This window comes from Pelobates fuscus, chromosome 1 (genome assembly GCF_036172605.1).
Source record: "Pelobates fuscus isolate aPelFus1 chromosome 1, aPelFus1.pri, whole genome shotgun sequence".
Classification (NCBI taxonomy): Eukaryota; Metazoa; Chordata; class Amphibia; order Anura; family Pelobatidae; genus Pelobates; species Pelobates fuscus.
The window spans coordinates 365,946,796-365,970,229 of NC_086317.1; the positions used below are offsets into that span (position 1 = coordinate 365,946,796).

Below are 23,434 nucleotides of genomic sequence, written 5' to 3' on the forward strand. Positions count from 1 at the left end.
TAGTCCCGGAGTGTGGTGTCTATGTCTGCAGTCAGTTCTGGCATGGCAAGCAGAGCTTCATTCAGCCTCCACTTAGAGACCCTAGGTCTGAAAAGGGGAGACTCCAGGGTGACCGACACCGGTGCATGGTCCGACCACGTTGCGGTGCCTTGGTCAGCCTGGAGAGCCAGTGGGAGGTGGTATTGCGAAAGGAAGAGGTAGTCAATGCGAGTGTAGGAATTGTGCGGGTGAGAGTAGAAGGTATAGTCCCTTTCGTCAGGGTGTAGTGCTCTCCAGCAGTCCACTAGTCTCTCCCTCGTCAGTAAGGCCCTGATTGCCGCGATGTGTTGGGTAGGGACGGGTGAGCGTCCTGAGGAGGAGTCCCATTTGGGGTCTAGAGCTACGTTTAGGTCGCCCCCTAGGACCAGTACCCCTTCTGCGAAGTGCCGCAGTGAGCGAAGTGTCCGGGCCAGGAAACCGTATTGTCTGCGGTTTGGGGCATAAACGTTAGCGAAGGTGTAAAGCGTGCCCGCTATCTCCCCCTTTAAAAAGGTATATCGACCCTCCGGGTCGGTTTGTACGTCTTTTTCTGTGAACGGGATGCGTCTATGAATGAGGATCGCAGTTCCTCTGGACTTTCCCCCCTGAAAGTCGCTAAAGTATCCTATGTGGTAGTGGTGGTTCGTCAGTGTGGGACGTGACCCCTCCCTGAAATGCGTTTCTTGTACGAACACAATCGATGCTTTACGGGAGAGAAATTCCCTCACCGCTCCCGACCGTTTCTCGGGTTGATTAAGGCCTCTGGCGTTCAGGGAAAGTATCGTGATGGGGGCCGGGGCAATGGACATGACCGGGGCTCTTCTAGCAGTCGTGTATCAGCGTAGGCTTGTCCGTCCGGCGGACAAGCGGGAGGGTGGGGTAGGGAAAAGGGGGGGGCACAGGAAGGCTTGGGTCAGGCGGGGAGGGAAAAAGTCAGGAGTCAAGAGTCACAGTCGGTAAGTCTGTACAAAATCGCTATAACCAGCGGTATCGGAAAAGAGCGAAGGGGGGCTGGAACCCCCCCGTCCGCTAGAGGGCGGAGGGGGACCGCTCACCTGATTCTGGTCGCTCACTCCAGTAGGGCAGTCGAAGGGGGTCCGGGAATCCCAAGTGAGTAGGGTCCAGGGGGTCAAGTGCGCTCTCAAAAAGGTCGTCACAGACCACTGTGACCTCTCGGGGCACCACCCAGTTAGGATCCATCGTCTCCCCGACTTACGGCACAATCTATATAAAATTCAGCATGAATGTCAACCTCACCATATAATACAGTAAAAAACAGTAGCAATAGTATTAGCCATAACACAAAACACATCAACATTTCAAGATTACCCTCCCTCCCCCCCCCCCCCTGTGCGGTAGAACCTAGCAGGTCTACTGGCCTACAATGCCGCTTTCCTCCCCCCTCCCAAGTCCCCGTCACCTTCCCCCCTCCCGCTCCCAAAGCTAGACATCCCCTCCTTCCCCAGCCTAATGTACCGATCTCAGTTAATATAGAGGGCCCTTAAATGTTAGAGTATTAGAGTGTGGGGGGCCTTGTAATGGGGCTATGAGGTGCATTGCTCCTATTGTTTTCCCTCTCGGGCCTAGGCCCTTCGTGGGTCCCTTTCCTCTCTGCGGCAGTGTGGGTATAGTACCCCTTTCACCCCCCAGGGCAATCTTAGCTAAGCCTAATATTCCCCCCCCCACGCCCAAAGTGGAGTTTCAGTTCCCATAATACTTGCTGTGACCAAATGACAGTCAAAGTTCACAATAGCGGTGAAGCGCCAAGGGTGGTCTGCAGTGGGTGGACAGTTCATAGTCTGCTAGTGGAGTCAACATGGCGGTTCCGGGTGGGGGGGAGGGGGGTAACCTCCCAGGAATGGAGCGGGTTTCAGTTGGGTGTCCCCACTGGTCTGGTCGTTTGAGTACGGGGGGGACGAATTCTCTGAGGGCGAGGGCCCGTGTCCTGTGATCTGGGGGCAAAAGCGTAGAAATTGAGTGGGTTCGGCCATGTCAGAGTTTCTGGCGAAAGGTGCAGCTCTCTTTGCAGCGCCTGGGCGTCTTCTTCCCCTAGGATCGTGAAGGGGCCGTTGGGTGTAGCAACCTGTAGGCCCGTGGGGAAGCACCAGCGGTACCTTATTTGGGCTGCTTGTAGCTGCCTTGTAAGGGGTTTCAAGGCTCGTCTAAATGATAGCGTGGCTGGGGACAGGTCAGGAAACAGGTGGACTTCCGAGTTTTCCAGTATTATTTTATCCGTGCCCCTTGCTTTGCGGAGGATTTCCTCCTTCAGTGGAAAGCTTTCCAAACAGCAAATAATGTCACGGGGTGGCCCGTCTGGGGGGCCCGGAGGCCTCAGGGCGCGGTGCGCTCGTACAAAGCTAATGGGTGTCTGGAGAGGTCGCATCAGCAATTTATTAAATAAGTCCAGCAAGGTGTCTTGGATTGGGCTTTTCTTGTCCAGCGCCTCTGGCACCCCTCTGATTCTAATATTTTGTCTCCTACCCCTGTTGTCCAGGTCCTCAATGTGAAGCGCCATTTGTTGCAGTATCTTGGTATGGGATTGCAGTCTGTCTGTGGTTGCTGCCTGAACCGCAGACATGTGGTCGCTGTCAGCTTCCAACTGAGTCACCTTTTGGCTGAGGCCTTGTATGTCCTCACGCATGGCATGTAGCTCAGCGGTAATGGACGCGCGGAGTTCCGCGTTTGCAGTCTTCAAATCCGCTTTTGTGGGTAGTTGCTGCAGCATAGACAGTATGTCGGGTAGGGAAGCTTGGGAGGTCGGTAGTGGATGGTCACCCTGCGGGGATCGCGGGTGGGAAAGGCCGGAGGCCGTGGAGTCGTTTGAGGCCTGGTCCAGATCCGCCGGTGCCACGAGGTACGGCTTCACGGAGGGGGTCACGGTGCGTTTCGGGGTGTCCCCGGGTCTTTGGGCGCTCGATGCGCGGTGTGTTTTCCCCATTTTCGGCTATTGTTAGTGCGGTCGGTGAGGTTGAAAGTTAGGCCGGCGGGGAGCTCTCAGTTTATGTTGCCATCTTCGCGGACCTCCAAGCCACGCCCCCCCCTCTGATTATTATGATTAGAGCACACATCCCACCGCTAATAGCTGGAGGCGGGGAAGAAACAAAGTCCACCCCCTGAATATTATACATAATAGCTCCTACTAGCTAAACCATGGATGTAGGTGGGTTAGGAACATTGGGATTTAGAAAATAGCCTCCACCTATTGACACCCCCAATTACTTATTTAAAAGTCCACAATCCGATGCTCAGCTGCTTGTTTTAATCATTTGGAAGACATGCAGCAAGTGGGGCGTAGGGGAGGTTTTAAATCACTCTTATTACCCCCCATAGTTGAGTTTTTTGTTTTTTTTTTTAACAATTTGCTCTCTTGCTGTTAGTGCCCCATAGCTAGGATTTCTTTTAAATCTATTCCAGAATCCTCCAGGACTAGATTTGAAGCATTTGGTCTGATTTCAGCTGTTAGGCAGTGTTCAGTCCAAATGGCCCTATACAGTCAAGAATGTTTTTTTCGCCATTCGGTACCGGGCCTTTCAGACTTTAGTGCTATGAATAAACAGATATTTTTAAGTTTATATTTTCATAGAACTTTGCATCATGGCACCCCATATGTTAGCCAACCCCAGAAGCTTTCTGAGTATAATTGAGCAAAGTTATCAAAGACCTGGGAAGCGGGGTTAGAAATCACAGCTATAAAGATAGCCCTGCTGCATTAAAAAAAAGTCAACTCGAACTCCTAAATGTTCCTATTCCTGTCCTCTAATTCCTGAATTATGATACGACATACAATTCTCTCTGAAGCATCAACTTGGCCTGGCATTAGTTCAGCAATTGTAGCTAGTGTCTGCTAGGACTGAGTCTTCCACTTACGTGTCAGTGCTCCGTTTGGAATATAACCGCTGAAGAGACTATTTGATATAAACTTACTGTACATATACAGAACAATCTGCTCTGTAAACTAGTCTTAAACTCTTTAATTTCATGGTTAAAGCTATTTGACGAGATGTGAAGGGTGCTTAATGTCCAATTAACAGAATCAAACGTTACATATCAATGCAGGTTTGTCTGACAAGGCCAAAGTCCAAAATTGCAGCTTTAATATATCACTATTCTACTACTCTGTTTTCCTGTGGAACAAATTAAAAAAAATATCCCGTTGCGCTTTCCCAGGGCATTCAATTGGTTTATTCTGTTTTTGAAACTGACTGTCAAACTGTTTTCTTCAAACATTGACAGATTCCCCTCTAACCACTTCTCCTCTAACTCTTCCATGATACCCCGCTGTTGCTTTTCCAAGCTCTTTAAGAGTGAGGATTGCACTTTCACCAGCTGTGCTTATATAGTTGTTTAGTGCTCCCCTGAGTATTATATACACTACCTGTAAAGACAAATAAGATGTTTCAGAAAGGAAAGGTACAATATATTTAGGAGTGAGTACTTTAATAAAGTAGTGATTTCAAATTACTTCCATATGACCATTTCATATCTGTGTCAGTTTCTCCAGTTTTATTTGATGCTTGAAGTTAACCACATCAGTACCAGTGCAAATCTGACATGAAATGATAGATACTTGATTTCTTTCAACTGTGTTTTTGTGTTTGTTGCTTCTTTTAATCAACCACTAAATATAAAATATGTTACTAGATATTTTAAAATGTAGTTCTATTTTGTTTAGATGTGTCTGTTATGAGAGGCAATTTTTGATCAAAACAAAATATGAAATTTGAGCTATATGTTTGTTCAACCTCAATTTACCTCTTTCATATTAAGTGCACCCATATTTATTATATATAATTTTTTTCAGGAGAAACAGTGCTTTCATTTCACATCAAACATTTATGTATGAAACATAATTTAATATGACTATAATCTAAAAAAGTGTGAGAAAGTTCTGCATGGCATTTTAACTGTGAATGTCAAAATACTGTTAAGGTATAAGGTTTAATAAGGTTCTACTACAATAACATACACATATTTGTGTTCAGAGATGTCTCACAAGTACAGTACAAGTTTTATGGGGTTTTGGAATTTTACAGGGTCAGATATATGGCTTTCCTCCTTTTCAGTTTTTACACATGGCCATTTGCTAGGTTCCTATGTTGCATTTGAGACCGTATGGCAGCCTAGGAAGGAAAATTATTCCCATCATGGCATACCATTTGCAAAAGTAGACACCCCAGGGCATAGGCGTGCGCACGGGGTGTGCCGGGTGTGCCTGGGCACACCCTAATCACACCTCCTTGCTGCACTACCTCTGGGCAGGCCGCAGACTGACATGTCGGGTCCTCGGTCTATGACCGAGGATCCGACACAGGAGGGGGCCCGGCGGCTTGCCCACAATGCCGCCGGGTGAGAGGCCCCTCCTGTCCGTCTGCCCTGATGGAGATCCAGCCTCAGTCTGCAGCTCCGCCGGGATTGAGCTGCAGACTAAGGTGTCTCGCAATCTCCAGCCTGTCAGAGCGTTGCTGCGGCAACGCCCTGACTGGAGATCGCGAGACTCACCATGTGGTCTGCAGCTCACTCCCGGCGGAGCTGCAGACTGAAGAGAGAGGGCGCCCACTGGACCACCAGGGCAGGTATTTAAACCCCCCTCTGTCCCCTGTCACTCACTGCCCCCCCACCCTGCCTCTGCATTCATACTCCCCCTAACCCCTGTCCCTAGCCCTCTAACCCCTGTCACTACCCCTCTACCCCCCTAACCCCTGTCACCACCCCCCTAATCCCTGTCACTACCCCTCTAACCCCTGTCACTACCCCTCTAACCCCCTAACCCCTGTCACTACCCCCTAACCCCTGTCACTACCCCTCTACCCCCCATACCCCTGTCACTAACCCCTAGCCCCTGTCACTACCCCTCTAACCCCTGTCACTACCCCCTAACCCCTGTCACTACCCCTCTAACCCCTGTCACTACCCCTCTAACCCCTGTCACTACCCCTCTAACCCCTGTCACTACCCCTCTAACCCCTGTCACTACCCCTCTAACCCCCTAACCCCTTGTCACTACCCCCCTAACCCCTGTCACTACCCCTCTACCCCCCCAAACCCCTGTCACTAACCTCTAGCCTCTGTCACTACCCCTCTAACCCCTGTCACTACCCCCTAACCCCTGTCACTACCCCCCTAACCCCTATCACTACCCCTCTAATCCCCTAACCCCTGTCACTACCCCCTAACCCCTGTCACTACCCCTCCAACCCCTGTCACTACCCCCTAACCCCTGTCACTGCCCCTCTACCCCCCTAACCCATGTCACTGCCCCTCTACCCCCTAACCCATGTCACTGCCTCTCCACCCCCCCAACCCCTGTCACTGCCCCTCTACCCCCCTAACTCTTGTCACTACCCCCCTACCCCCTGTCACTACCCCTCTATCCCCCTACCCCCTGTCACTACCCCCTAACCCCTGTCACTACACCCCTAACTCCTATCACTGCCCCCTAACCCCTGTCACTACCCCCAAGCCCTGTCACTACCCCTCTACCCCAACCCCTGTCACTACCACTCTACCCCCCAACCCCTGTCACTACAATCCTACCCCCCTAACCCCTGTCACTGCCCCTTTACCCTCCTAACCCATGTCACTGCCTCTCCACCCCCTTAGCCCCTGTTACTGCCCCTCCACTCCCCCACCCCGTCACTGCCCCTCTACCCCAACCCCTGTCACTACCCCTCTACCCCCCTAACCCCTGTCACTACCCCTCTAACCCCTGTCACTACCCCTCTAACCCCTGTCACTACCCCTCTAACCCCTGTCACTACCCCTCTAACCCCTGTCACTACCCCCTAACACCTGTCACTACCCCTCTACCCCCTAACACCTCTCACTGCCCCTCATCCCCCCTAACCCTGCCTCTCCACCCCCAACCTCTGTCACTGCCTCTCCACTCCCCCCCACCCCCTGTCACTGCCCCTCTGCCACCCTAACTCCTGTCACTACCCCCCTAACCCCTGTCACTACCCCTCTATCCCCTGTCACTACCCCCTAACCCCTGACACTGCCCCTCTACCTCCCTAACCCATGTCCCAGCCTCTCCACCCCCCTTAACCCCTGTTACTGCCCTTCCACTCCTCCACCCCTGTCACTGCCCCTCTACCCCAACCCCTGTCACTACCCCTCTATCCCCCTAACCCCTGTCACTAACCCTCTATCCCCCTAACCCGTTACTACCCCTCTACCCCCTAACCCCTGTCACTAACCGTCTACCCCCGCTACCTCCTGTCACTGCCCCTCCACCCCCCTGTCCCTCTAACCCCAACCCCTGTTGCTGCCCCTCCACCCCCCTGTCCCTCTACCCCAACCCCTGTTGCTGCCCCTCCACCCTCCTAACCCCGTCGCCCACACAGTGCACCCCTCACAATCATACACACTGTACCCCACACACACTGAATCCCTCACAATTACGCAAACTGTACCCCTTACAATTACATACACTGTACCCCTCACAATCACACACACTGCACCCTTCACAATTACACCACACTGTACCCCTCGCAATCACACACACTGCACCCCTTACACGCTGCACCGCTCACAATCACACACACACACTGCACCGCTCACAATCACACACACACTGCACCTACGTATATTTGTATTTGTGTATATATATATATATATATATATATATATGTATATATATATATATATATATATATATATATGTGTGTATGTATGTATATGTATGTGTGTGTATGTGTATATAAAAATACATATACACGCGGCGTGTGTGTTTGTGCTTTAGGGTGCACACCCTAATGCAACAGGCTGCGCACGCCTATGCCCCAGGGTATTCAAAATAGGTTATATCCAGTCTTTTTTTTAGTAGCCACGTAGTCACAAACCCTGCCCAAAGTTAGCTTTCATATTAGTTTTTTTGCCTTTTTCACAAAATAACTTTACTTTCACCAATATAATCAGCATTATAATTTTTTTCTGCTCTAAAACACTCATTATTGTTTTAGGGATTTCTCACAGGTAGAACAGTACCCCCCATGTCCAGGTTTTATGGAAAGTTTCAAGGTCAAATATAACGATTGCCCATTTCAGTTTTTACGCATAGACGCTTGCCAGATTGGCTGTGTTGCCTTTGAGACTGAATGGCAGCCTAGCAATGAGAATTACTCCCATTATGGCATACCATTTGAAAAAGTGGACAACCCAAAGTTAGCATTTATATTTGTTTTTTGCTTTTTTCACACAGAAACTGAACTTTCACTGATGATATCATTGTGATATATTTTACGGTTTTGAAACACTCATATTTGTGTTTAGCAAATTCTCTTGAAGACAACAGTTCCACACATGTACAATTTTTATGGTGTTTTGGGAAGTTACAGGGTTAAATATAGGGCTTACCAATTAAATTCTTTGAACTTTCTGCCTGGGTTTCAGGTCGATCCCTCAAATTGTAATGATCAAAATCACATAAGTATGTAAAAAGATTAAATAAATATACAGGTCTAATCTATATTATTTATTTGGGAAATAAACATTGTTCCAAGTATTGAACCAAACGGAAAACTCCTGCAGATGAGCGGTAGCAATGCGACAATAAGCATATGAAAGAGGAAGGTCGCTCATAGAAAGAAGTAAACAAGAAAAGGTGGATTGATTTCGTAAAGAGAAAATGTAGTGAAGGGTGGTATTTTTGTGTTCTTTGTAAGTTAATGTTAACTGTTTTGAATTTGATTCTGAAGGGTACAGGAATCCAATATAATGATTGGCAATGGGGTGGGGCATGTCTGTATTGGTCAGTCAGGAATATGAGACTGGTGGCCGAATGCATAAGTAACTGAAAGGACCGATGTGGGTATTTTGAAGGTCAATGAGTAATAAGTTACAATAATCAAATTGGCAAATCAGTACGCTTTTATCCTAAGTTTGAAAAGTGTGAATGTGGGCAATATTTTTAACGTGAAAGCTAGGATTTGGATAAAGACTTGATTTTTGGAGAAAATGTAAGACATGAGTTGAAAGTTAATGCAAAAACAGTGGAATTGATGGATTGGAGTAATAAATATATACTTGATGAGCAGGGAGGTTGATGGAGGTGGAGTATTTGTGTGTGGGGGGGTGGGGGGGAGGGAGGAGCAGGATTTGACAGATTGCACTAGGATTGCTTCACGGGACACTTGGCACAATACACAGGTGTGTAGTGGTTATTGTTCTTAGAGTGTTTCTTTAATATATCTCACAAGCCGTAACAGCAGTAGGACATAAATAAAAAATACTGCTATAACAAAAAGGAATGTACAAAAAGTGTGGTCCCAATACATTGGAGTAGTGCTAAGATAAACACGCATTGGTGATACTACTAAACATAAAATCTCAGTAGGGATCAAAAAGAGGAGGAAGAGATTAGGGAAAGGCTCCAGTATGTTGAAGTAAGGCTTTGATTTAAATTAGGATTGATGGTCTTTATAGGAAGATTATTGGATCCCGGTAAGCCATTTACATTTTGATCGATTAAATAAATATCAATTTACTTTACATCATTAAAATATTAGCTGAGGTGATTTATTTCCATTTATCAGTCACATGATTAAATTCCTGATTTGTGACTGATTAAATTCCTCATTGGATTCAACAACAAAAAAACAACAAAATAAAGTGTGTATATATATATATATGACTGCATGGTGTACAGTGACTTGTACACCCACATTATTTAATTTTTAACCTTTACCTGAAGACCACAGATGTGGGTGGCGTAGGAGGGCCTGTGCCAAGCCCCCTCTCCCCCCTCCATATTATATTTATTAATTTGCTAGTTTTATGGTGGCATAAGAGACGTATTGAACCTCCTTTATATCAATAATATTGACCCACATAGGCTTTGTTTTTGCTTGCTTGATTGTTTTGGGGGTATTTTTATATCTACCAGTTTATTTTTAAAAATGGCTAATAAATTTGGTTTTGGTCATCATTTGTCAGGTTTATTTTAAAAGATTATTCATTTTTTTAAGTTCAGCTGGCATTAAATCCAACTGAAATTCAACAAAACATGAGCTGAAAAAATTAATTTTGACCCAAGAGGAGAAAACCATTATTTTTTTATATGCAAATGAAGTGATGCTGTGTTCACTCTGAACCCTCCCCACCCTCCCCCCATTTGATATTTCAGTAAAGGATGTTAACAAATTACGAATTAAAACACAATTTCAAAATCACCTAGATACCCAGAATGTGTCAGGTTGTATTATTTATTGCAGATTCCTTATGATTGTGACTGTAAGTATATTTGTTGACCAGTTGTGTGTAACAATATTGATTATTTTTTTGAAATATATTACATAAGGAGCCAAATTTAAATATTTGACATTTACTATCTGTATTTAGTTTTTTTTTTTTTAGAAAACCCATTTGACCTTTTGCTCACTTTAATGTTTTTGCTCTTTTAACTGTGGCTATAATGAAATGGCCTTTTATGCTTAGCGTTTTATTTTTATCCTCTGTGATGTATATGATATTTTACTTGTTCTCCCTTATATTCTTTACAATAAATCGTTGCGTTTTTCTCTGCTTGTTAATTTTAGATTCCTGTTTTTAATACTTAGCACTCATTGCTTCTTTTAATTATACATTTTTTTTATACCTTTAAAGGAGCACTATATGCTCAGGAACACAAACCTGTATTCCTGACCTTATAAGGTTAAAACCACCATCTAGCCACCCTGGTCCCCTCATGCCTCCCTAAAAATAGTAAATCTTACTTGTATTCAAGCCTGAAGCTGCTTATTTTGTGCCTGTTTCCTTTAGACCAGCCCACTGCCTGCTGACATCAGAAGAAGTGGTAGCCTGATCCAATTGCAATGCTTCCCCATAGGATTGACAGAGGCTGACAAAGAGGCAGATAAGGCGCAAAGCCAGCACAATTCAAACACAGCCCTGGCCAATCAGCATCTCCTCATAGAGATGAATTGAATCAATGCATCTCTATGAGGAAAGTTCAGTTTCTGCATGCAGAGGGAGGAGACACTAAATGTTTGGATGCATTTTAGGCAGCCATGACCCAGGAAGGATCTCTAACAGCCATCTGAGGAGTGTCCAGTAATGTTATCACTAGGCTGCAATGTAAACACTGCATTTTCTCTGTAAAGACAGTGTTTACAGCAAAAAGCCTGAAGGTAATGATTCTACTCACCAGAACAAATTCAATAAGCTGTAGTTTTTCTGGTGACTATAGGTAGTCTGGTAACATGTTCACTGCCAATTAAATTAGCAACACAATGGTATATATGTTCTTTTCTAGAATTCCCTGTTCACTCCCTACAAACTGACATTTTCCCATGATCCTCGAATGTTACCAAATAAAAATTAGACGTGTATATACCTTAACCGGGGCTTCATAGTAAAGTTACTTATCCCAAATATCGTGTGGTGCACAGGCACATGGAAATCATGCTGTATTCTATAGCAAGTGTGACTTTTGTTGTTGCGTCCCCTTTACATGGATTCTGTCACATTTGCTAGAGTCCTGTATATACACAGCTAGTGTTATATTAGTGTCTGTATGCCCTCTCTATGCACTCTGTCTTATTTTAGGTTAACATTTCAATGTTCTTTTCCCATAAGAGAGTAGTCTTTGAAAAGCATGATCTTACGTAGTCAAGAACTACCATCTACTATGTACCTAGTATTTCCTGCTGCATGAATAGGAAATATCCACATAAATGCAATTCACAGCACTGTCATCTTCAAATACCATTTATTGCAAAGAGGTAAAGTGAGAAAAGCTGACATTCTGGAAAAGAAGCATGAAAGTTTCAACAACTTAATATATATTTGATGTTGCACATCACAACGATCATATGATCTAAAATACCAAGATATGTATGTCAGGCATGTTAGCACACAGGTTTCAGTTGAAATACCAGATAGAACAGAGAAATGTACCAATTTAAAGGGCATAAAACCCAATTTCACACCTGTGGACTAAGCTGTTTTTATGAAAGTCTAGAATATTATCATACTACTTTTGTTATATCCCGGGAAAACATTTGCTCTGTGGAAAATAAATAGCATACTAGTTCATGAATAAACCTTTGGCATATCAAGTGCAAGGTACTGGGGCACTACAACATAAAGTACCTTGTATAGAGCAATGTCCATAAACGCCAATCACGTACCCCTAAGAAATAACTGATACAATTTATTAAACATTTAAGTACCCTGTTGTAGGTAGAAATACCAGAACATGTACAAGTTATTGAGAAGCATAATTGTATACTGTTACCTACCAGAAGGGCCATAGGTAAGTATTTAGACACTTTAAATGACAGTATAGTTATATAATGTGTTTGTGGTGGATTTGTAGGTTATTGCTTCTGCTATTCCATTGGGAATTCAGATTCTGGAACCAGATGGCTATTTCCTTTCGTAATAGTTTTTCGTTCTGCCTGGAATTTCTTTATAATAGTTACACTAAATAGGTCCACAGATAATATATTAGCTATAGCAATATTTCAATAGTGGATAAACCCATAAACCCCCCCACAAATTGTAAAATAAAGCTAGGTCACAGCGTTTTTCTAACCAAAACAAAAAACATTGGTATTTTTTGGCAATCCCATTTTTAATTATGCACTCTTTAGCAAATAAAACCTATTGTTTTATATTGCACATTTTAAATGTATATTTCTCCAGTGAAATAGTCATAAACACTTAATGAAATGCAGCATCATGTTAATGGGATTTTGAAATTTTTCTCTAGTATTTAACAGAGCCAAAAGAAGATAGGAAATAGATATAAAAACATTCAGGGTTATTCACTAAACTGAGAATTCATAGTGAATTATGAATTTAATATTATAATAGCTGATCTTGAAATGCGGCCTCAAAGCTGAAATTCACATTGAATTCTCATTTTAGTGAATATCCCTGTTTAAAATAGCATGTCGACAATAAGGTATTTACATACATTTTTCTCTTCTTCTAATTGTTTGTTTTGGTTTTTTTTTTTTTCAAAGACCCACCCAAGGTAATATATCCAGTTACGTAACAATGACTTGAGTAGAGCGAATATAGATCTACTTGAACCTCCTCAACACCACTCTCTTCCTCTTCTGCTCCATTTTCAGCTTCTGGCAACTTCATCTGGTACATGTATAGGAGTACAACACTGTGATCTATGGCAGATTTTGACAGTGGCATACTCCCTATGTATCTATTTAATTTTGAGCAAATACATTCTTATCTTCCTAACTCGTTGAAGTGACAGCTGGAAGTATGGTGGTGGGTTATCTGAAGGTCTGCTCTTTGCTAATTTTTCCAAAAATCGACATAAGAAAAAGATAAAAGGTTACTCCAACCAATAACCAGTGTCAGAGTAACCCTTTCGAAATGGGCTGCCCTCCTCCTGTTATCTTCAGTAATGAATTAGAAAGCATATTGCATGTTGTGATCAGTCAGACATCAACTTCCTTTTTAAAAAAAAAATATATAAATCCTTAAACCTGATCTCTAATCCAGTGCTGGGAAGGACTCCGCCAGGTACCGTGTCTGCCTCTTCATAGATCATAGATCATCCTGAATAAGTATCTCAGTCCAAATCTAATACTTCTCATACAGAAGTCTTAGTATCTATTTAAAATGCCTGTCAATCACTGTTCTCTGCCAATTGGACTCTTCTTATAGGAAAGTTTTGAATCTGTTGCTTTTTTTTGAAGTATGGTGTTGTCATGCTGTTTGTGATGATCAGATGTGGCTCTAGGCTTTGTGAGGCCTTAGGTGAAACTTGAACATAATGAAAAAAATTGCAATAAAAACATTAACTTCCCAGGATCCCTGGAATCTAGTGGTAGGACTCCTATCTGTTTCCTCTCTGCCTGTAGCACAGTTTCCATCTAGCAGGTGTCACTGTCCATCTGCTGCCTCGACTCGCAGTCGACTCTGGACGGCTGTGGCCATAACATCTATGGTCTTACAAATGCAGTCGCTGAACCCCCACCAACCCACACATACTCAAATACATGCTTTCAGACACATTGATACACATTCATGGACATACACATGTCTTGCGGGATTCTTCTTTAGCCAGAGGAAGATGGCGGCACACACTCATAAGTGTTTCCTGCCCAGTGTCCACCGCTTCCATTGCACCGTGCTACTTGTTTATTTGAAGAAATAAAAAAAACTTTTTTGGGTGACAGGAGGGTTCAGCTAAATGAATTTATTAAAGGAATTTTTTGTATTTTTATTTTAAAAAAATGTCCCTTTTATAAATTAAGACTATGGGGACCTGCAGTTAACCCTTAAAGCTCTTCACCAAGTGGAGTGTTCCTTAAAATGTGAGACAAGCTTACTGTTTTAGAGAGAATTAGCCCATCCTGATTTGTGACCTTGTGTGCACAAAAAAATAAAAATAATAATTGTTATAATAATCATTTAACTCATACTAAATAGTCTGCACCAAGTTCTCTTTGTGGATGTTCATTATAAGGTCTTTGGGGAATCAATATTCAGTAAATAATTTGGCAATATCTAAAAATATATTGCACTGCTGCCAAAATAAAAATGTTGATAATCTGCATAGTGATCGTCTTTTCATTTAATAAAGTAATTTCCTTTCATTTTCCAAGTCAAAATCCTAAATTTGTAATTCAATTATAGGTTAATGAAGCATTGTAAGCACTATTTATAACCACGTTTTCAAAAAGTCACAAGCCAATTATGCAAAATGTCTATCTAATGCTCCTCACCTACCAAAGTAAATAGATTTAACCTTTATATTAATTACTTGCTCATGTAAAGTGCAACTTTCAATAATGCAGCATTTCCTATAATAGCTTTATTTTTCAAAGATGCAATTTTTCTGCATTTCCCCTACATTAATTAATTTAACCATTTTGTTGTTAACCATCAAGAAGACCAAAACATGATTATGATGAAAATGTTTACATTAGTCATAGTATTTATTTTTTCTTATGCTGATTGTTAACCATATATTGAGTTACCAAATATTTATAACATGTATTCCTGACACTATATTGTTTAGGTTACCAGCCCCTCCTATAATTGACTTTCGATCTTGATCTCAGCTAATCCAATGCTCGCCCATAGAAAGCATTGGGGAGGGTCTTGCGCATGCACGTTAAAACACAATGCTACGCCAGTCAGCATTTCCTCATAGAGATGCATTCAATCAGTGCATATTTATGCTGAGCATGTAGCACCTCCATGGAGAGCGTGCAGACGCTGAACACCACTGCTGCACACTGTGCAGCACCAGACTAGGATGCACATCTAATGGCCTTCTGAGTCACTGCCACTAGAGGTGGTCATAGGCAGCAATGTAAACACTGCATTTTCTCAGCCTGCAGGAACATAGACACAAGAACTACTTTAACCCCTTACTGACTTAGCCTTGAGAGACTCTTTATTTACTAGTGTCTTTGTATGTGTATTAATAATAATGTCGCCAGTCAGATTATCGCACAGCATCCCTGTAGATTGTGATGAAGTAGACCAGCATTTCCCAATTAGTGTTCCACAGAACCCTAGGGTTCCTCAAGAGCAGAATTGGGGTTACGCGGCAATTTGCCCATCGGGTGGCCCAAGCATTTAGGGCCACCCGATGGGTATCACTAAACAGGGGTCTGGTCAGGCTCCGCTGGCGTCTAACATCACGACCGACCAAACTGCTGTTGTATGGGATACTGGGAGGAAGTGACAGCACTTCCTCCCAGTCAGAACGCGCTGGCCGGAGGGAGAGCAGGAGCGCAGTGGGGAGTGAGTAGCTGCCGACCTGGCACACCATCCTAAGCCAACAGCCTGCAGCACTGAAGGAAGAAAAAAGGTCAGTTAAATGTGTGTGTGTGTGTGTGATACACACACCTTGACACACAGATACATACGCACACAGATACACACTGTGTGTTAAGGTGTGTATCTGTGTCTCAAGGTGTGTATATCTGTGTGCCACTATGTGCCAGTTTGTGTGTGTATCTGTGTGTCAGATACATACACAGTGACACACTGGCACATACAAACACAAATATACACACCTTGACACACAGACACATACAAACACAGATACACACATTTTGACACATAGATACATACATACATACATACATACACACACACAGATACACACTGTGTGTCATGGTGTATGTATCTGTATGCCAGTGTGTGTATATATATATCTGTGTTTACAAAAAAAGGGGAGACCCTTGAAACAAGGGGATCCCAAGATAGTAGCTCTGATCACAGTATAAAGTGCCTAATTGCCAGATAACAGGAGAGGAAGAGAGAAAGAGTAACTAGTAGTAGGTGGAGGGGAAAGAAAAAAGAGACCCCCAATCCCAATCCCAATAGGAAAATCTCTTAACTCTCATAAGGCTGCCTAAGAAAATAAAGTGGGTACCAGAATGGTACTGAGCCCTGGGTAAAAAAAGCCCTTATCACCAGGGATACTAGAGCATACCACAATTAGCAAAGGCTGCCTGTCCTAAGAAACTAAAAAAATCTGGTAAACTAGAAAATCACCACATACTAACTACCTAAGTGCTAAGTGCTACCTAAAGTGAAAACGAGAATAATAAAGAGAAGCGCTCGACGCGCGTTTCAGCGTGAATACACGCCGTCGTCAGGAGCAAGTTTGAAACTGTGTATCCAAATGCCGGTTAAATACCTGTATAATCAGGGAGGAAAGGCCCTGCAGCTGTTCGAGTGTGTGGAGGGGCGTGGGTAAGTGACGTATGGTTACCACACCCACACCTTCCGCATCATAGCCTGTTGAAGCAGGCCATTGGATGGCTTGCGGATCCGTCAACGCAGATCCGCCAATACTCGCCCCGCCCCCCTCCTACCGCGTCACGATCTGTGACGCTAGTCATTGGATACTGAGGCAATCAGTCAAAGTGTGTCAAGGGGGGGGGGGGTGGATGTGTTTGATGAGTGATTGGATCTTAAACACTCCTCCTTTTTCACCACACGGCCTGGGTCTGAAGGCTAAAGGCAGGTCAGACGCTGTAGGGGGAGGGTGTAATCTCTAACGCCCTACCCCTTAGTAGACCGACTAGTGTGTGATAAGAAGGATCATTCATCAAAACCATTATGGGCTATTATTCATTGTAAAACGTAATGGTTACTGTATATAGTAGGTAGGTAGATATAGGAACCTGTAACTAGGGGGTTAAGTATTTAAACCCTCTCTATAAAGCAGGATCTGACTAACCAGCATATTGGCTGTACAAGGTAGAAATAATAGTAAAGTAGGGAATATTTCTCAAATAACAAGATGTATTCTCAAGGTTGGTACATACACACATACAGATACACACACTGGCACATTCAATCACGGATACACACACCCTGACACACAGATACAAACCAGTACATACAAAAAAAAGTTTATGCAACGGCACAAAATTAGGGCGAGGGGGGTGACCATGTTGATACACAGTTGTTGGTAAACTGCAATAATTACCTTGCAGGGTTAACTCCACCCCCGGGTCCTTAATAGACCTTTGTTCTGCGTTGCATGAGGACATCCAGCGACAGCTAAAAACCCATAGGAAATCATTGATTCAATGCTTTCCTATGGGATAGTCCTAATGCGATCGCTGTGCATTAACTGACGTCATCGGAAGAGGAGAGAAGGCAAACCTGACCCAGCACAAGGGACATCAGCGCTGGAACCAGGTAAGTGACAAAAGGGTTTTTACCCTATCAACACTATGGAAAAGGGGGGGGGGGGGCACAATAGCATACTATAGTGCTAGGAATACAACTTTATATTAATAGCACTATAGTTTCCCTTTAAGCCCAAAGATTGACCATAGTCAGTTTTCTTTAAATGGATATACTCACAACCTATCATACATGAATGCATTCTGACTTCTGACACCACTCATTGTCCTCACAAATGTATATTGTAAGTGCACATAACTGTCAAATATTTCAACCAATGACAACTCAGTGGCACATAAATAGCTGTAATCATCATTGCAGCCCAATTCTGATGTACCCTAGTGCTCACAACCTATCATACATGCAATGCATTTTGGCACCATATAACTATCATATATCCATTGCGGGATCCTCCATAGACCTCAATGCTGTAGTACAGCAGTGACATTGGCTCCTGGTGCTTCATGAGGAGGGCCTGCTGGAGAAAGGTGTCTGCGCCCATGAGTGACAGGTTCAGGAAAGTAAATGATTTATGATCTCTTATTAACCTGGTTTATTAGTCTGGCTACTCTCCACTCCCCGCATTCCTCACTCACGGAACCACTGTCTGCTATTTGACACACCTCTCCCCTATCAGTATGTCACTTGTGCCTTAAGTTTCAAAATATACTTTTTTAATATATGTAACCGGGTTTTGCATAGGCCCACCTAAATCTCTGTGGTCGTTTACCCCAGTTACCTCTCCTCCTGAGTCTCTGCTACCTGGGAGATGGGGTGCATAATTCTTGCATCAGCTCTTAATTAACTCTCAAGACTCAAATGGAGTCCTGAATATATATCCAGGCATGTGTCCCAAAGCTCACAATCTGCTGGTCACTGCACTAAAACTGCAGAGTAGTCCATGACACAGCAGAAATTACTGTGATCCCAGATAGTCAATGACAAAGCAGAAACAACTGTAATCCCAGAGGGGTTACATATATATTGTTAGTTGAATCCAACAATAGCTCACTACAATACCCCTTTTTTTTTGGTATCTGAATTACTGGACCAACAAAGCTACTCCAATCTATATGGCTAGTGCAATGTGGTGTATTTTAAAATGGCATAGTTGTGTTAGAAGTTACATGGAGATGTTAGTTGTTTTGTACGGTGTCTTGAATTTCAATAACAAATGTGTTATGCTTTGCTATAAGAATTTTCAGATTGTTTGACAGAATAATCAAGAGGAGGTATATAGGACTTGACATTTTCAAAGGATGAATGTAGGGATTGCTACAGAGTAGGGATCAAAAACAGCCAGACAATTAATTATACTTTTATACAATGAATAACATACAAAAACCTTTTTAGACAAATGCCTAATTCATTTTAGTAAGGCTTTTAAAATTACAATGAAAGAGTACAACAACCATCTGCGAATCAATGACATGCTGAAATGTCTTTGCGCTCTTTGAGTTCTATTTTTATTTTGCTGCATCAGTTTCATTTTCTTGATCTATTTTTCCCTGTCTCTGGAGATAAAAGACAAAAAAAACGTAAAATGAAATATTTGTCAGTAAAATTTACATTCACCAGAATAGCACTTGCTGGCCTTAATGTTTTATAACTTTATCAGCCTCTTGGAATCATTTTATACTGTAATGTTCAAGTGGCAAAATGTTTCTCCTGTAGTGAAATTAAGAGATGGTGATGGGTATTAAGAATTGCTATAATAGTAAGTAATTCTTCTTAACCGTAAATCCTAACAGTATTACAAGGTTTTAGGTCACTTGGTCATCAAAAGCAGGATTTCTATTTTCCTGTAGCTCGAAGGTGAACTCACTGTTGAAAATTGTCAAGATTGTCCAAGATTCCGTGTAAAATACTCATCCATCACTGAGAGCCGCTGGTCAGAAAATGACAATGCAGTAAATATCTTCAGCAACCACCTTTAAATGTACAAGCTGTTTTTGGTAGGATTTTCCAGGACTCGCATAAAACACACTGTCAAGAGTGACTGCCTGTGCTCCAAAGTCATTACTACTGAGATGATAGAACATCTTTCAGAGGATAACCGAAAAAACTTTAAATGTCATATCAAGTTTGTGAAGCCATTTTCAATACCCTGTTCAAGGTTACATGAATATATAATAAGCCTGATTTAAGTCAGAGATCTGTTGGAGAGATCATGTGCAAGCCAGGTCGATCGAAGACTAATGCTTGAAAAGAGGAAAAATATTGTTCTGTTTTAAGTCGCACACTGTTGTTTAATCACCATCCGGCAGTGCTGGCTCCTTGTGCTGTTGTGATAAGTCAAGATCATTGTCATAGAATGCTGGCTTCCTAGAAGGGGATAAGAAAATAGATGAAACCGCAATGTGAATTTGATTGCAGAATGTAAAGTTTACTTCTACCACAGAAAATTTTATAGCCAGTAAAACAAGCCTACATTTTCTTTCTAATGGATGCAATAGAAAATAAAATATATTTACTTCTGACCTGCCCTGTTTATCAAACTCATTTTATGTGAAAATGCAAATAACCATGATAGAAAAATATTGCCATCATCAATATCCTGCTCTCCTGGGCCAGATTCACTATAACCAATTACCTATTTTTTGTTTGTTTTTGTTTTTTACTTTTGCTGGTGGCCTTAATAAATAAATAAATGTAGCTTTTTCCATAAATCTCTAAATTAACACAAACACAATGACTACATGCTTTATTTGCAAAGAACTGCATTGATAATGTTTTCTTCTTTTTATATTTACAGAAAACCTGAAACCTCAGTTTGAAAGGTCACGGTCCCGACCAAATATCCACTCAAACCAATCAAGGGTTCCAGTTGCTAAGGAACTCATTTATGAGTCAGAAGCACATTCCTCCATAACAAGAAGCAAGGCTGCTGGTAAAAAAGAAACTTTTGCTCCAGAATCCAACCGAGATAAAGGAAAAGGTCATGGCCCAGCTCAAAAAACAGAGTCTATTCCTGAAGTTGAGGCTCTCCTTGCAAGGCTGCGCGCCCTGTGATAGTGTCTAATTGCTCAGTCATTTTCTCCAACAATAGATAGCATGTCAAGTGGAAACTCAAAATCTTTTTACCAAACAACTTTAGATTTCGTGAGACTCCATTGCCTCCAAACTGTATTTATGCATACGATATGAATTAGACATTATCAGACTGTAACCTTATTCTTACATAATATTTTGTATTGGAAATGTTCAATGAAATCGTGACCACCTTGCTTTGTTCCACCACATATGCATATGCACCAGCTCTCAAGTTTCATATGCATTCTTAAGGCATCAGCTATTCTTTGACAGTACCACATTTTCCAACAATGATCAAGGAAGATGTATGCCAAAAGCATTGTATTAAAGGCGTCCTTGTTAGCAGAGCATTTTGGTAAAAGAAAGTTTATAATAATAATTAGAATGTATTTTAGAAAAAGAAAAATGTATTGGCAAAATAACTCCATGATAATAATTGGAATGTATTTTAGAAAAAGAAAAAATGTATTGGCAAAATAACTCCATGTACGGCAACGAGTTGGCTTTAAAAGTATGTGTGCTGCTATATACCTTCAATTCTTCTGGCAGAGATTCGGAATGAACAGAAGATAATAAAAATTTAATGCTTTCATAGAGTATGTTTGTTCTACACTACATTTAATCTCCGGCATATTTACAAAGTTTTGAAACTGTTACTAGATAGGTAAAGCATTCAGGAGATTACATTTTGGATCAATGAAAGTGCAATTTTTTCTTCAAAAGTTTTAAGATAAGCATAGTACAGAATATGTGTGATCTCTATAAAATAAAGATAACAAGAAACCTCATGAATAATTCCAAAAAGTGTATTATATTATTGGGTGTTTATATGACTCTAATATAGAGCTTACACTCTCTAAAAAAAAAAAAAAAAATCTACTATGGACTTTAAAAGAGATGTAATTATAGAAGTGTTTTGTTCCCTGGGTCCTAGCATATTGCTTGGTGAGTGTATGTAACACAAAAACACACACAAACATATTGTGAATGTAAAAGTGAAAATATTATAGTTAATAAGAAATCTGTAATAATTTAACATTTTCATAATCACAAGGACTTTTACCAGTGAGAACTGACCCATCAGTACATGTATTGCAGAATGTTTAACGTCAACTAAATAGTTATCACAGTTACTTTTATTATATTGTGTCCAGAGTGATGGTGTTCAAGCTTGTCTATGCTTTGCAATCTATATGCACATGTGCAATCTCTATTCAGAGTAATCAATGCAAGACCCACATCCAATCTATAAGATGCTCAGGTGTAATCACTGGCTAGTGCACAGACACATTTAAAGAGCACTCTTGTGTCGTGACATAGTGAAAGTAACAGTGATATTTAGCTAAGCATTCTGTGACTGAAACATTGATATGTTTATTATAAGATGTTCATTCCTGTGTGTGTGTTATAAAGGTTGTGACACTCCAAGTACAACGTTCTTTGCACACATGTACGTACTTAAGATACCATCCATGCTGTATAAAAGGATATATAATCCAGCCTTCCTTAACCAACTATATAGATTCTAAGAAGAGTGTGTGTATATATATATAATAAACACATGCAGTTATACATGATAAAGTTCCAAATTAACACATTTTCTTGAGAATGTCTGCAGTATTGCATATAATGTAGTAATTTAGCATTGCTAAGACAATCTTTCTGTGTAGAACATGACAACTTATTCAAGGATAATAAATAGTAAAATATTTTACATAATTATTGTGACTATAGGTCACATGATATTTCTACATTTTATTCTTTACTGTTACCAAAGTATATTTCCATATATATTCTGCTCAATATGTACAGTTATAGTAGAACATAAACAAACACACATTAGTATGTTGTGTAGTACAGTATTCTTGACATTGGTTTCCATACTTTAATTTGACAGGTAACTATTAAAAGGTTATTTGCTTGGCTTTCTCGCACAGTTTTGCATGTTCTAAGTCACATATATTTATAAACACTATAAAACAATTATTTACGAGTTGCTGATGCTCAGAAAACCTCACTTGATTCACTCTGACAATTGGATGAAGATTCTACCCATACAAAATCCGTACTATATTCAATTCCAGTTAAAACTATATTCTCAAATATTTATTTGTCATCATGTGCTCAGTGTTAATGCATATATCATTTTTAAGTGACAAGCAGGTAACTGGCTTGTTTATGTTATAATGTATTGGAAATTTTTTTCATAGGATTTGTTTTATTTCATATGGGGGCCTTCTCATTTCCTGAATACAGTTACATCATCTTCTCACTTGCTGACACTGTGCCTGGTTATATCCAAACCGTTCTGTAACGTGCGTATCAAACATTGTTCATATTCACATGTTTAGCTCGTCTTTTTCATCAGCTTAAAAAATAACTATGCAATGTTTGTATTTTCATGACCGTACAGAGTATTGTTTGCTGTATATAATAATGTATAATAAAAAAGTTTAAAATAAGTTTTGTTTTGTTATTGCATATGTGATGTTTGCAATACTATTAATATGGATATTCCTAAATTACATAAATAAATGGACTCAAAAAAGGCAACTTCATTCAAAAAGTCATTTTTCAATGTTTATTGCAGCACTGGTCTATATCTCCTTTCTTGCAGCTCTAACCCATTATCACTTTTGTACATTTGTATAGCTAAACACTAAAGGTCTCCAAAATCAAGTTGCTAATATAGAAATACATGTAGAATTGGCCATCAGATTGACTTTGATTAAACTGGATGACGTCAAAA

General features: G+C 41.5%; 1 protein-coding gene across 1 annotated transcript in view; it reads left to right on the top strand.

Annotated features, from left to right (window-relative positions):
• Positions 1–21,085, top strand: part of DIAPH3 (diaphanous related formin 3) — a 747,362-nt gene extending 726,277 nt beyond the window's left edge. The window contains exon 29 of the mRNA XM_063425945.1: positions 20,408–21,085. Within this exon, the coding sequence (XP_063282015.1) occupies positions 20,408–20,664 (257 nt within the window). The 3' untranslated portion in view covers positions 20,665–21,085. The remainder of the gene's footprint in view (positions 1–20,407) is intronic.
• The last annotated feature ends 2,349 nt before the right edge of the window (positions 21,086–23,434 follow it).